General features: G+C 42.5%; 2 protein-coding genes across 4 annotated transcripts in view; one reads left to right on the forward strand and one right to left on the reverse strand.

Moving 5' to 3' along the window:
* The window catches only part of LOC111967472 (ETS domain-containing protein Elk-4-like), a 32223-nt gene extending 26494 nt beyond the window's left edge, over window positions 1-5729 (forward strand). For both annotated transcript variants that reach the window (XM_023992522.2, XM_023992529.2), the window contains exon 6: window positions 158-5729. In XM_023992522.2, the coding sequence (XP_023848290.1) occupies window positions 158-256 (99 nt within the window). In that variant the 3' untranslated portion in view covers window positions 257-5729. The remainder of the gene's footprint in view (window positions 1-157) is intronic.
* LOC111967461 (major facilitator superfamily domain-containing protein 4A) lies at window positions 5475-12999 on the reverse strand. Of its 2 annotated transcripts, none has more exons than XM_023992500.2 (10): window positions 12540-12999; window positions 8984-9182; window positions 8556-8810; window positions 8168-8297; window positions 7783-7898; window positions 7510-7701; window positions 6921-7068; window positions 6776-6846; window positions 6575-6695; window positions 5475-6489 (listed from the first exon to the last, which is right to left on the reverse strand). In XM_023992500.2, exons 1-10 carry the CDS (start codon window positions 12767-12769, stop codon window positions 6443-6445), a joined length of 1509 nt encoding a protein of 502 aa, XP_023848268.1. In that variant the 5' UTR covers window positions 12770-12999; the 3' UTR covers window positions 5475-6442. The 2 variants fall into 2 exon arrangements, with proteins under 2 accessions (XP_023848268.1, XP_023848277.1); XM_023992509.2 differs by having other exon boundaries at window positions 7510-7683; window positions 12540-12995.
* Window positions 13000-15592: the final 2593 nt, after the last annotated feature.

Here is a 15592-nt window from a genome sequence, read left to right on the forward strand (position 1 = left end):
GTCTTTCTCTCATCCCACTTTCTGTCCTCGTTGGTTCCTGCTCGAGCCTGTTCTGTCTCTGTGTATCTGCTCTATACTGTATCTTCTGTTTTTGACCCAAATTCTGCTCTATTTGATCCATTGAAGTTGTTCTGTGTTCTCTTGTGTTTTCTTCCAGTTCCCCTCGGTGCTCACCCCTCATTTCCATATCCCCACACACAGCCTGGATGGGACCAACACCCCCGGACCCCTCACTCCAGACTCCCATAAGACATAAGGGACCTTACCCTTGGAACCTGTGGAGCCCCCAGACGCTGAGGCCCTACTTCTGCTCTACCCACACACTCCCAAACAGACACAGGAGACATGGGGGTTGATGATTTGGATAAATGAGGACCATCCACTGCCAGGAGGGACTGAGACGRTTAGAGGTGTCCAACACACACACACATCTATGATTCCTTGAACACTTCCTGTTCTTTTAACTTGCCATCTTCAGGTCTCCATTGACACCTCTCCTAAAGAAKACTTTTTAGGAATTGCCATGGTAACGGGTGCTGCAAAGACTAGTGATTTGAWGCTGACCAGTCAGAAATGTGCATCACTTGACCTGAACAGCCAATTGTGTCTCCACTCTGAGACCAAAGGGATTACAGACCTTTTTCTTTCTATCTGAACCTTCATAGTTTCCTTCTAGTCTTTTTGTGGAACTTCACACTTTCACAACAAACTGTTTGATGGTGTGTTGTCAATTCCCAACTCAGWTTTTAGATGTTTTTTAATGGATAATTTTCCTGTTTGTTATGTTTTAACCAGCTAACCTTAATGTTTCTCCTCACCGGCTCTCTTAGATGGAAAACACTTGTCAACACCAACTCTACTTTTACCTTAACTGTCAATCCCCTCATCTACATGCCAGTATATACAGTTGAAGTCAGAAGTTTACATACATTTGAACTAAGTTTCACCATTTCTGACATTTAATCCTAGTAAAAGTTCCCTGTCTTAGGTCAGTTAGGATCACCACTTTATTGTAAGAATGTGAAATGTCAGAATAATAGTAGAGATTTATTTCATCATATTCCCAGTGGGTCAGAAGTTTACAAACACTTAATTMGTAATTTTGGCCCATTCCTCCTGACAGAGCTGATGTAACTGAGTCAGGTTTGTAGGCCTCGTTGCTCGTACACGCTTTTTCAGTTCTGCCCACAATTTTTCTATAGGATTGAGGTCAGGGCTTTGATGGCCACTCCAATACCTTGACTTGGTTGTCCTTAAGCCATTTTGCCACAACTTTGGAAGTATGCTTGGGGTCTTTGTCCATTTGGAAGACCCATTTGCAACCAAGCTTTAACTTCCTGACATGTTGCTTCAATTTATCCACATAATTTTCCTACCTTATGATGTCATCTATTTTGTGATGTGCACCAGTCCCTCCTGCAGYAAAGCACCCCCACAACATGATGCTGCCACCCCCGTTCTTCACGGTTGGGATGGTGTTCTTCGGCTTGCAAGCTTCCCCCTTTTTCCTCTAAATATAACGATGGTCATTATGGCCAAACAGTTCTATTTTTGTTTCATCAGACCAGAGTACATTTCTCCAAAAAGTACGATCTTTGTCCCCATGTGCAGTTGCAAACCGTTGTCTGGCTTTTTTATGGTGGTTTTGGAGCAGTGGCTTCTTCCTTGCTGAGCGGCCTTTCAGGTTATGTCGATATAGGACTCGTTTTACTGTGGATATAGATACTTTTGTACCTGTTTCCTCCAGCATTTTCACAAAGTCCTTTGCTGCTGTTCTTGGAATTATTTGCACTTTTCGCACCAAATTACGTTCATCTCTAGGAGACAGAACGCATCTCCTTCCTGAGCGGTATGACTGCTGCGTGGTCCCATGGTGTTTATACTTGTTCATCTGTACAAACAATAGTACACGTGGTACCTTCAGGCGTTTGGAAATKGCTCCCAAGGATGAACCAGACTTGTGGAGGTCTACAATTTCTTTTCTGAGGTCTTGGCTGATTTCTTTAGATTTTCCCAAGATGTCAAGCAAATAGTCACTGAGTTTGAAGGTAGGCCTTGAAATACATCCACAGGTACACCTCCAATTGACTCAAATGATAGCCTATCAGAAGCTTCTAAAGCCATGACATCATTTTCTGGAATTTTCCAAGCTGTGTCAAGGCACAGTCAACTTAGTGTATGTAAACTTCTGACCCACTGGAATTGTGATACAGTGAAATAATCTGTAAACAATTGCTGGAAAAATTACTTGTCATGCACAAAGTAGATGTCCTAACCGACTTGCCAAAACTATAGTTTGTTAATAGGAAATTTGTGGAGTGGTTGAAAAACGAGTTAATGACTCCAACCTATATGTAAACTTCCGACTTCAACTGTGTGAGGTCTGCCAGTATATTTRAAGCAGTGTGAGGCCTGCCAGTATATGTGAAGCAGTGTGAGGTCGTGACTCTGCTCTCTGCGGTGTGTAATGGTCTTTTGCCATAACAAAATGTGTTATTTAATGAAGTCCTTACTGTAATTCTCTCACTTAGACCAGTATACAGGCAGCCATATCAGAACAGAACCAAACCACCTCAGTCTCTACCAGAGAAAAACATGCATATTTATGGGACTTATGCATGTGTGATGCTTGGAAGATATTGAATTTATGTATGCAAAAAGGCCCTATGCCTGTAGGTCAATTTATGAGAAGCCATAACCCTTACTGTAACCCCAACCTAAAACCTAGCCTTAACCACATTCCTAACCTATAAACAACCCTGCCGCCTCAGATAGTAGGACAGATTAATATCACCTCCTTTGCCAAATAACTACTAACCTTGTGGAGATTGAGCAAATAAGGATCCTCGCCATAAACTAACCCTAAGGCTGTGCATTTCTGTTGTGAAGCTATAAGGAAAACATGAAATGTGTGAAGGGAAATCACATCTGGACTCTGATAGAATTGAATTGTTGGATGGCAGAGGAGTTTGTCACTAACCTGTAATGTTGCTCCATAAGAATCAGCCATGTTAACGTGGTGCCTTAAACCCCTAAAGCCAAACCTGAGGAGTGTGGGAACAGCCCTCCCCTGTCTACTCTCTACCCTCCTCCCCACTGCCCTGGTCTCCCTGGGCGCAAACCTCAACTTCAACAGAGCACTACAACAGTATTTGGTTTATAAAGTAATTTGATGAAGTACTAGAATACATAGTGTAAGTATTCTAGATTTCTACCAGTCCATTACTTGTCTAATGTCTGCTCTCCTATGTACAGTATGTTTCCTCTCCCAGTGAACWAACAGGTCGGGGTAAAACAGCCATTCCCATGACATGGCCAGTGAATAGCCTGGTTGGTGTCGGTCTGTTTCTGCTTTGCCAACACTTTGGGAAGGGCAATGATGTGGCATGGTTGAAGGCATAACCAGTCTGGTACCCAGGCTACAGTGAGACAACCCACACAGGGCGTTCACAAAGATGACGAAGCCTGTCAAAATATGGTTTGTTACTTATTCTTATGATGTAATGTGACTTAACACATTTYCTTTGTATGATTCATGTTTTAGAACAGGTTTGTATAGTTATTTTGATTTTAATGACAGTTGCCTTAAAGATGGATTCCGCAGTTGGGGGAATCCGCACCCCTGGCCACACCACCACTGTTATTATTGTTCTGGCCGAGCTGAGAGAAAAAACGCAGTACATAGTAGTCTTCTATCGTGCGTACAATGATGTCCGAGGAGGGGGGGGGGACTGTTTGCAGTAACTTCTTTATTCTAATATCGCAAACGGACGTGGCTGTTTCACAATTAAGGATTCCAGCTTTAAGTATGGAATATAGTCACCCACATTTGCAAGTCCTGTGAATCAGGAAAATGAATGAGGTTTTAATGTACCAGAATCCTGTTTAGAGTGATTCTGCAAAGCTCGATTTTGCACAACTAAGACATTTTCAGTACACAATCAAAGCTCCCTTTCCCTCTTTGTATCTGACAAGTAAATAAGACAATCAAATAACAAAAGTGTGTATGTACTTCAGCTGAATTCCATTTACCCCCCCGACTGAATTGTAATATGGCCAGATGCTAGGCTCAATGCTGTTCTGTAGTCTGTTTTTAACGCTGATGTTTTGTTTGTTTTCTTTACTCAGTGTTGGGAAGTGATGATGACATTGACTATTTGCAAATCAAAGCCTTAGAGGGAAACTTAAATCCGTCTTTGTTAAGTATTTTGATATTGTTAAAGGCCCAGTGCAGTCAGACTTGATTTTCATGTGTTTTTATTTATCCATCCAACCATACAGAGGTTGGAATAATAATGAAATTATGAAAATGATRATGCCCTTTCAGTTTAAGAGCTGTTTGAAAAGACTGCCTGAAATTTCAGCCTGTTTTGGTGGGATGGAGTTTTGGCCTTCCATGGTGACACCATGCGGTAAATTAGTTAATAGACCAATAAGAAACAATTCCAAACTTCTCCCAATAACTCCTTTTCAGTTTCCCCCTCCCCACTCAGTCCACTCCCTGACAGTCCTAGCAAAATTATTGCTTGAGATATTGCTCTTTGATAAGAAGCTATTTTTGTTGCTTTTTGACAAATTTTATTCAACAAATCAGTAAGGTAATTGTTGCCCATAAAATATTTGATGTTGAGAAACTGATGCATTGGACTTTAATATTGTTTTTAATATTGTGTGTGTGTCAACATTGGCACTTAGAACAAAGGGTACCTGTAGTATTGGATTTGTCCTTTGTTTTAAATGACTTTTTTTCCTGTGTTTGAAAAATCTATTAACCCTAATTTATAGCTGTAAATGAATTCTGTACATTTCTTTTCCCAAATCAACAGTACAACTATGCACAAAATACTTTAATATTGCAAATCTAAAGATTACATTTAAAATGTTTATATTCTAAGGGGCAATCAGCAGTTGCTACATCCATTTGACTTATGAATATGTACCTATTGATTCTTGAAGAATATAACTTAATGGTTCATGAGCTTAGTTCAACTCTCCTGGCCAACAGAACCCAGAATAAGCTTGTTTTACTCGTGTTTGGRAAAAAAGTAAATGTAAACCAACTCTATATAGCCYCAAAACATGGTTAAAACTATAGTTTTGATATAGTCCTCGCATCTATCTGAATTTGAGTGCTTACATTTCTCCAGCCCCATCCTTCAGCTTTTTACTGAAACAAGGGCGAGTCACCGCTTTATCATTGCTTCATGCTGATTGCTTCATTTAAAATCCTAATGCCTCTTAAAGTGGCAGAGTCCCTTCAGTTAAGCCCTATTACAAATGTGTATTTTCTAAAGAGTTAGATTTGTTAACTTGATACAGTAGTCGGAGTTCTATAATATGACCATAGTTTTGATAAAGACAACCTCTGAATAGGCAGCCATATTGTAGATGAAGGTAGGTGTGAACATTCTGATTCAGGTTTCATTCATTAGACCCTATTCAACCCAGCATTACACCTAGTGCATATTTCWGTAAAAAAAAARRAAGTATTTTACATTTTAACAATAGTTTTTWTTTTAATCACAATTCAATTATAAAACCAGTACTTTTGCAGTTGAAATGACAAACTGTTTGCTTCTACCGTTCTGTTCTTGTTTTGTTCACTTCTGTAAATTATTTGTTCAATGCTTTTCAAATGTTTACAAGCTACTTGTCTTGGAGTGGCACGTTTGTGTTTGAGGTGAAATAGGAAACGTTTAACAGAAGACTATTAAAAAAACCTTGCTCTAGTCACCCTGTTTGTCTGTTCCTTAGCCTCTGAAGACTGGATCTGGAAGTATGTCCCCACAAGACTTGTTTTCCTAATCCAGTGAGTTTTACTAGGTAACTAACCACCACACCTTGCTCACATAGCAACACCATCTGTCCTCATGTGACCACTCCACTGTAGTCACACGGGTCACTGTCTACATGAAAGCTCTATGAGACATGGAGCAGTTAAGGATCCAGCAGGATACCAGCTGCCGTTGAGTTTAAATAAACAGCATGCCAATGGAGGAAGCTTTGGTCTCCACCTGTTCATGGCTTTACACTGTGTCATGGGTCAGAGTGCATTTAAAAAGACACATGAACAAGCCAAGTTAACATCTACTCTCCCAACTCCTGGTTTATGAATGCTACAGTCATGGTCAGACAGGTAGTACATAAAACATTTCCCAGTTCWAAAACATACAATACTGTCTCCACTCAAATACTGTTTAGAATGATAAAATGTATTTTGGTATATAAGGCCAGCTGAATCAATCAGTTGATCTGGGGGGGGGGTACTGGGTAGGATGGGATAGTCTTTGGGTTTAACTTGATTGTCTGGGTGTTGAGAGCTGGACGAAAGGAGCAGGGGGCTGATTGATTCCTCCAGCCATTTTAAACATTTGGGTCATTTCTGTTTTCCTTCACTTTTAAACAGTCCTCTCTTTCCATTGATTCATCCTCACGGCCTCCATTACTCACTTGAAGGCTTCTCTGTCATGGYGATTTCCTTGCTAGTGGCTGTGGAGGGAAATAAATACGATTTGAGATTTAGTTGACTAAAATGGTTTCCTCACAACCTGTTGGTGTATGTGTGAGTGTGTACCTGCTTGGGAGCTCCTGTGTAGATGCTGGATGTAGAGTAGGCCCAGGAATACTGTGAATCCGATGCAGGATGATATCATACCAACCAACATGAAACTATAACTGCCTTTACTGTGGATCAACTGAAGAGAGAAAGACGCATTACACCTAGACAACACAGGCTAGCCTATTCACAGAGCAGTAACCCCCCTGAATTCCTTACCTGTCCCGTGAGAAGCTGCAGCACCATCTCTCCTGTACCAGCACTGGTCACCAGGACAGTAGTGGCACACCCTAAGATAGGGAGAGGACACTTTACCCTTTAACATTTAAATACAAGCGTTCTTACTGTGTGTGTGTGCACATACCTTTATAGTTGACCATGTCTTCTGTGAGGGCCACCATGCAGGGGAACACACTGCTGATGAAGAGGCCTAACACACATGTCCCCATGAAGAGGAACACAGGGCTGGAGTACAGGATCAACAGCAGACACTGCACTGCCATCATCCCTGCCTGAAACGCAGTGAGTGAGAGGGAGGGAGCGCAGGACAGTGGAGGTAAATTATTTATTTTCACATGGTCATATCATGTCCATGCCTTTTTCACTAAATAATGTTGTAAGGACATCAGCATATCTACCACCTGTAATCTATACGCTTGTTAAGCATCTATATGCTTGTTATGCAATTTGCATGACACAAAATAACATTGATGCAGATATGTATGACTATTTGAATTCAAATTGCGTTTCGTGCTCTTCACGTGTGCATGGATGCATTGTGTGTGTGTGTGTGTGTATATACTGTGTGTGTGCAATAAAGCCATCCACCGGACGGTTTTAAAAACATCAAATATTTAATCGTCTCTCAAATAACATCTGTTTTAAAAGCAGTTTCACTTCAATACGCACACACTACTAATACAGTATGCAAAAACACGAGTGTGTGTCCGTACCAGGCTGACCGAGATTAGTCGTTGTTGTGTGTATCTGTATGACAGATATATAGACGCCAGTCTGCCCACGGTGACGGACGCCCAGAACACACTGGTCAGACAGCCTGCTGTCTTGTGAGGCAGAGAGAGGGGAGGAGACACTGCGTAGGTGTAAATGAATCCTGTGTAAGAACCCTGTGTAAGAGAACAAATCTATATGTTAGAAGGCTGATGGTGATAGTTAGCACTAACAGTCGTGTGTGTTGGGGGGGGGGGGGCAAGGTTCAGTCTCACTATTATGCCGTCAGTGATGAAGAGCACGGCTCCGCCCAGAATGTAGAGGAGGAAATAGGAGGCAGGGCGATCCTTCACATCAGCATAGTTACAGCAGCCAAACAAACCCCCGTGACCTGGATGGACAGCACAGGATGGTTTAGTTTAGGGGTCTTCAACCCTAGACCTGTACAGCTACAGGTTGTGCAGGCTTTTATTCCAGCCCAGCACTAGCCATGTTTTAGTTGGGGCTGTATGGGATTCTACCCTGGCAGCCATTGTATATATTTGAGGGGGGGTCTTTCCTTGGGTTGTGTGAATGTGTGGGGGGGTTTAACACTGGATCTGTGGAGGTGTGAGGGAGTATTGTGGGACTTACCCTGAGTTGGGTAAGGGGTGGTCTTACCCTGGATATTGTGGTCCTGTTGGTTCTTCTGTGAGTTTTTCTCCTTGTCCAGTAGACGTGGGCTGTGGTCCGAGCAGGGGAACAGCCTCTCACGGTACATCAACACATACACTGCTACTGGTACAGGCAGCTAGAGAGAGAACACGCACGCAGTTGTAAAAAATAAAACATGTCTCTCTCTGACTCCCTCGTACGGTCTATGCAAAAGAGCCATTTCCCTCAGTGGTTGAGGAAGCCTGCCCTGCAGAACAATCTCCCTTTTGTTTTGCTATTCAAATGTACCAGTCGCTACTGCTAACCTGCAGCTACAGTATCAACCTACAGCTACAACACCAACCTACAGCTACATCACCACAATCCAACTGCTAAAAAGTGTTCATACACTTACATTGATAAGAGCCATGATCCAGAATGCGTAGGACACATTGGTGGTGATGATGCCCTCTGTGTGGAGGTGGTAGTGGTGGGATACGTTGTGCAGAGGGGTTGTCCCCTTACCTGCCAGGGAGCTGCGGAGGTGATGGAGGTCAGTGGAGGAGTTGGCTGTCATGTTCCCCCCCAGAACACAACTCCCCTCTGACAGGAATGGGTCTGCTACCAGGGGACTGACCAACGCTCCCAGCCCTATGAAGAAATGCAGGACCTRGGTAGAAGACAGGGAGGAATGGGAGAGAAAGAAAGGAAAATGGAGGGGGGTATGGTGGGAGAAGGAGAGAAAATGACCACCTGTTCTTTGAATCATCTTTGCATAATTTGTGATCAAAATACCCCTGACCCCCATTAATTTCTCCTCCTTTACTCCTGCCTCTCCCTGACCTGTAGGAAAATGGCTGAGTCTTTCTGGTAGAGCTTCACCAGTTGCAGGTTGGCGATGGTGTCAATCACCCCCATTGCCGTGCCAGATATCGCCATGGCAACAGCCAGCATCAGCACATGGTGGCAAAGTGGGATGATGGCAAACACCACGGAGATGACAAGACTGGAGACGAAGAGAGCTGAGAGGGAGCAGCGGAGCCTGGAAAGGGGTGGGAGGGAGAGAGAGGATATTAGAGCACTCTTTTGGGTAATAGTGGCTTTTGGGAAAGAGAACTGTTTTCATTTAACTACAATTTATAGCTCCCTCTGTTTGATTTAATTGAGCACCCTTACTGACCCTCTCTCTCCACTTCCAGTCTCATCTGGTCTGCCATCCAGGAAGCGACGGGACCCAGCCCTCTTTTGCTCCCTCTCTGGCCTTAGCCCGGTGCTAGAGGCAACTCCATGGAGGGGTAGATGAGGGGCTGTTTTTCCAGCTCTGCTAACATGGGCAGTATTGTAGCTGGAATGTCACCTTGACCCAATACCTAGGTAAGAGCTATTTATTTACCTGGTTTATCACAGTTTATCAGGCCCCCTGAGGCACCTAGTGTACAGCGGAGACGCCTTATCTACACTGCCGCCTTGCCAACTTTCCACTAACTCTCTGTGTAGTGGCCTCAGTAGTAATGTTCTGTTCAACAAGCTGCAATTAAAAACAGAATGTAAAAATCTATTTTTTTTCTAGGTCTCTCCCTCCCCCAAGTCTCTCGCGCTCTTCTCACCCTATCTCCCCCTCTGTTATCTCTTCAGCTCTGATACAGGTGTATGTGTATTTAAACACCAGTCATGTGGCAGTAGCTCAGGAAACGTATCGGAGCAGAACTATTGGACTGGAGATCTGTGAAGGTCACAAGGACAGACACATTTGGTTCAAACAAACGTAATTAGTATAGGAACAATATTTCCAGTTGTCAGAGGGAAATCATTTGTTATATTCTGGGGTGGTGAGAGAGCAAAATACGAAACTTTCCAATTCATGAGCATCACTGAGATTCACACTCAGCCAGGCTCAAGGCATGGGCATCTCGGCCCTCACAGCGAACGTCCATTTGGAGAGCGTAAACTGGGGAGTTTGAGTCGTTCAGTCAGAGTTTCCTCTTGATTGCTAGCAATAGCATAAATGCTTTGTTTAACAGTTATCTGACAAAGGTATTGATGTGAGTTTGTGTCTCCCCACACATTTWTTTCACCATATCAATTGCGGCCGCCGGCCGGTAATATAAAAGTGCAATAGTGTGTGGTTTCATAGCGTAGCGAGCCTAGCCATTCACTGTGCGAATTATTCAAGTGTAATGGTCAAGTGCTGCATTTACCCATGATCTAAGGGTGCTCTCTGGTTGACTTTAACGTTAAGGTTAACCACAGTACAATGATTGAGATACAAAGACGATATTATATATTTTGTTGTATTTTTTTCTGGGTTTATATCAGGCAACGCCACATGGGGTCGCGACCCCTAGTTTGGGAACCGCTGCTTTAACCTTTTTTAAACGGACTATCATATTTGTGGATTAMATCAGACTATTAATACACTACATGTCGATCCAGAGCATCCTAAACATGCTCAATGTCTGGTGAGTGACTTCTTGGCAGCAAGTAAGGACCCTATGGTAGTAGAGAAGATCATGAGTGATCTGGATGAAAACAAAGACGGCGAAGTGGACTTTCAGGAGTTTGTCATCTTGGTTGCTGCGCTGACCGTGGCCTGTAACAAGTTCTTTGTAGAGAGCCTGAATGAATGAGTTCGGAAACAGTCTGTGACCTTGGCTTTCTACTCATTATTCCTGGTTAAAAAAACATGTACGCTTTCATTTGATTGAAATTACTAACATCGAAGAACTGGGACATTTTCAGCTTCCAGGAATTGTGTACAGATCCTTTTGACATGGGGCCGTGCATTATCATGTTGAAACATGAGGTGATGGCGGATTAATGGAATGACAATGGGCCTCAGGATCTCATCACGGTATCTCTGTGCATTCAAATTGCCATCAGTAAAATGCTATTGTGTTCCTTGTCCATAGCTTATGCCTTCCTGCCCATACCATAATCCCACCGCCAGCATGGGGCACTCTGTTCACAAGGTTGACATCAGCAAACCACTCGTCCACACAATGCCATACATGCTGTCTGCCATCTGGCCGGTACAGTTGAAACCGGGATTCATCCGTGAAGAGCACACTTCTCCAGCGAGCCAGTGGCCATCGAAAGTGAGCATTTGCCCACTGAAGTAGATTGTGACGCCGAACTGCAATCAGGTTAAGACCCTGGTGAGGATGGCGAGCATGCAGATGAGCTTCCGCGACGGCTTCTGACCATTTGTGCAGACATTCTTCAGTTGTGCAAAGACACAGTTTCATCAGCTGTTTGGGTGGCTGGTATCAGACGATCTAGCAAGGTGCTCACTAACAGGAATGTAAATAAATCTGTCCACAAAATGAGAGAAATCAGCTTTTTGTGCATATGGACATTTTTTGGGTCCTTTATTTCTGTTCATGAAAACAACACTTTACATGTTGTTTAAATKTTGGATCATTGTATAATGAGCATTCTAGTAATATCACAAGTTAATTGACACGTGAAAACTCAAGAAAATAGCAACTCTACAGAGCGCAATGACTACAATAAATGGCTAAATTACTTCCAGACACAAAGGGTCCGTTATAGCGCTGCCCATGCTGTCACAGAAGCTATAATGGCACAGATACAAAGATCAGGCCTCTATCTATCTCTATGGCCTGTTACAAGCATATCTGCCCTCATTGGCTAGAATGGCCCCACCTGATCTCGCCTCCTCCCATCTTTGAGGACTCATTTCCATTGTTAGAGTGGTCACTGTCTTATCAATATTATAGGACCAGGGGTATTCAACTCTTACCCTACGAGGTCCAGAGCCTGCTGGTTTTCTGTTCTACCTGATAATTAATTGCACCCACCTGGTGTCCCAAGTCTAAATCAGTTAATGATTAGAGAGGAACAATGGAAAAAGCAGTGGAACTGCAGTGGAACAAAAGCAGTGGAACTGGCTTCGAGGTCCAGAGCTGAGTTTGAGGCTAGTAGACCATCTTTGTCGTAGAGCAGTTCTGGCGGTAAATGTCAGATCCAATGGGCCATCTTTAGCCTGCATAAATTATTATTTGGCTAATAATGGGGGCCTCAACATAAAAGGGCCGGTGTGTAATAGATGCTGSGCAGTTTCTGGTCCCAGTCTGTACCTGCATAAACCTAGCTGACAACTCAACTCCATAGTGAACAAGGTTTCTGATGAACTCCAAAGAAGTTGAGCAGAGACCAGGCTTTGTGGAATTCAGCYCCGACTACATCGATTTGCCCAAGGTCAATACTTCCAAAAATGTTCATTATGAAACGAAGGACCGAGTTTGGGAAACCCTGGGCTAGCCTAACCTTAACCTAATTCCCCCGAACCTATGTAAATTATCCTTACCTGCTACGAGAAGTAAATTCTGACATTAACTGTATACCATCTAGTCAAAACCAGACAGCTTTCACTCACGTCTTCTTGAAGAGTCCTCCAAGGGCGCTCCCCAGCATGAGGAAGAGCTGTTGGGCGAAGAAGACCCAGGTGATCTCCTGCAGAGTGGACTGAGTCTGACACCTCAGGTCCAGGATGGTCGGCCCCAGGAACGCGATACACAGCCCGAAACTGAAGAAAACGCTCCAGTAAGTCAGTGTGTGCTGCCAGTGACCCTTGAACAGAGCCCAGACACGATTATCTACTAACATCTCGTTGTTGCTAGTGGGTTGCGTGATGAACGCTGGAGCAGGTTATGGCTTCATTGGGAGGAAGGTTTTAAGGGGTCTTTACGCGCGCCGACAACACAACCCTTGACGTTTTTTGAAGTGGACTGGCAAAGTTGGGATGCCTGCATATGGCTAGCATATATGGTTGTTAAGGAGAGTTGATAAACTTTTATTTGCCTTCCAGTCACGTCACGCTGATAGACTTGTCGAACTAGCAGTGCCCTCCCCTGGAAACGGATGTCCATCAGTTAACTGTGCCGCAGTGTAGGAGACTAGGGCATCTTCCACGGCGATGTGAAGTGTCATGATTACACGTTATTTTCCGTGTAATGCATTTGTATGGATGACTACATTTTCTGKATCTCTATTAAATATATCTGTAGACCTGTCTATTTGGTCTCTGTTGTGGATCTAGCGCCACCTGTTGGTCCTCATGATCTCAATAGGTAGATTAGTCAATATCATACAAAGGATCATGAGTGACAAAATAAGGATGATTAGATAGCCAAAGTGGTATTAAAGACAGATTGGGAATTGTGGCAAGGCCTATTGAACACTTAAAATGTTCTCTTTCTGTTTCTTTTCAATCATAATGGAAGACACTCAGACTATTGTATACTGTATTAGTATTGAATGAGAGCAAGTCAATGTTCTACAGAGTGATATAATATATTCATTTATTTGTTATTTGATCACTTTTGGCTTCTTGGCAGTCACAATACATTCAGTTTCTGGTTTCAATGATAGCGCAGTAAACAAATCACACAAAATATTGAATATCACATTTCATACAAAATCTAAATATACTTGTGTCTTTTATAAAACATTTAGACATCATCTASAGTCATTTAATAGAGTCCTCTTGTTTCATCTGGCATAAAATTCACTGAGAAAGAACATGAAAACATCTGTTAAAATACATATTTCTTTTCATTACAGTACTTAAAATATATTAATTTACCACAGCAAAACACATACAATAATATTTCTGCCTCATGGGTTGCTAAAATAGAGAGGGGAAGTTTTAAAGTGTAACACACATATCGCCATCTCTCCCAGTGGATCCCAATGATTTTACATGGATTCACTCTCGCCTTCTTTCCTTCATGACCACTGACGGTGTCCACCATATTGCTTTTACCTCTTCAATTCTTTCAGTTTGGGGGTGAGAAAGCAAAGGACACATGGAAAGGTAGCTCCAGAAGAGTATTGGCTTCTTCTCCAGTGTGGGGTAAAGAGAACTGCATCTCGTTAGTCTAAAGTGGCTTCTTCTCCTTGTCTCCTTTACTTCATCAGATGTGAAAGTGCTGGGCAGAGCTTTTAGCAGATTCACGATAGGCATGAACAGAAGGAAAGGAGGAATGGAAAGGGAGAAGTGGAAATGGCGAAAAGAGAAGAGGTCAGTGAAACATGCAGAGTGATTGGTTGGCTTGGATGTCTGCATGRGGCTGAGGGGAGGGTACTGAGTAGGAGAATGGGAGAGAGTTCCTGGTCAGTCCCCAGAATCAGTGGGAATCCAGTGTATTACTAACATGACCGTAGAATGCTAATATTCATGGGTTGCACGTTTCGTCACTATTATTTTGAACATTCATTTTATGGCTGATGCCCGACTGCGCATCAGAGAATGGACATTAACCTTATGACGGTATAAAAGGTCAGCCATTTTGGCAAGGGAGTTGATAAGCCAKTTCTGTGATAAGATATTGTGTAAAACAATGAATTTGTAGATTATCTGCACAGTATGTTTATCAAACTAGCCAACCATTTTAAGTGGAATGATTCCAATATTTTGTCAAATTAACTGCCAACATTCCATACAAACAATGCTGTCAATCAACAGCCATACCCTGACAAGTTGCAAATGCAACAAGTACTGATTTTGTATCATATAACACTCATAGCTTTTGAAGGAATCAATAATTTAGACATTTATGGTCTGTTTATATAATATATATTCATTCTATAGGCTATTTATAGAGAATTGGTCAAGACAAATCCCTATAAACGGTATAATTATATGACAATGTTTTACACAATTTCTGATATACTATGTCTTACTTTTCTTGCATAAGTAAAATCAAGGTTATGCCTCTACTGCCATTCATTCCAATTAGACTGTTTTGGATTTCTCTCTGACCAAAATAGCTGCCATTATCATCCCATTCTGCAACTTTGGAGGTTTGTGACATAGCTCCTTTAGTAATTTAATAGGATCTGTATGGAGTRAGGGACCTAAGCTCCAAACCTTTTGAGGTGCAGTACAAGCTCATTCTCAGAAACCCTGTCTGTATCCATTCTATGTTGTGCGTGAGGGGATCAGATATGTGTTTGTTCATTTAACTTTAACCTTTATTTAACCAGGAAAGACCTTTGAGGTTGACCAGAGKGGTATCCTACGACGCAAGCTAGATCTATCTACTCAGTGTTTTCTGAAGCTAGACAGCTTCAGTTAGCTTCCAATTCCAGCTCGGGCTTCAACCGTACTACAGCGGTGGATATTGCTCGTCCGCCTGCCGCTAACCCTAGCAGGGTTGTAACTGTGCGTGCATGTGACTAGTCGAACCCCGAACTCTTCATTGAGACAATGTTGAAACATCAATTCATGGGCAAGTCAGTGCCACATTTTCATTTGTGCCAAAATCAAAATTCAGCAGGATATTATTTGAAATCGACGTTCAGAAGTGACGTTTTGATTTCTTTGGTGTGGTTATCAATGCATGAGCACATTTTCTCCCCACTCCAATAAAATACTTTTATAAAGTCATACAAAAATTTGACTGTGTGATGTTTCAAATGCATTTG

The sequence above is a fragment of the Salvelinus sp. IW2-2015 genome, linkage group LG1 (genome assembly GCF_002910315.2).
Source record: "Salvelinus sp. IW2-2015 linkage group LG1, ASM291031v2, whole genome shotgun sequence".
Lineage (NCBI taxonomy): Eukaryota > Metazoa > Chordata > Actinopteri > Salmoniformes > Salmonidae > Salvelinus > Salvelinus sp. IW2-2015.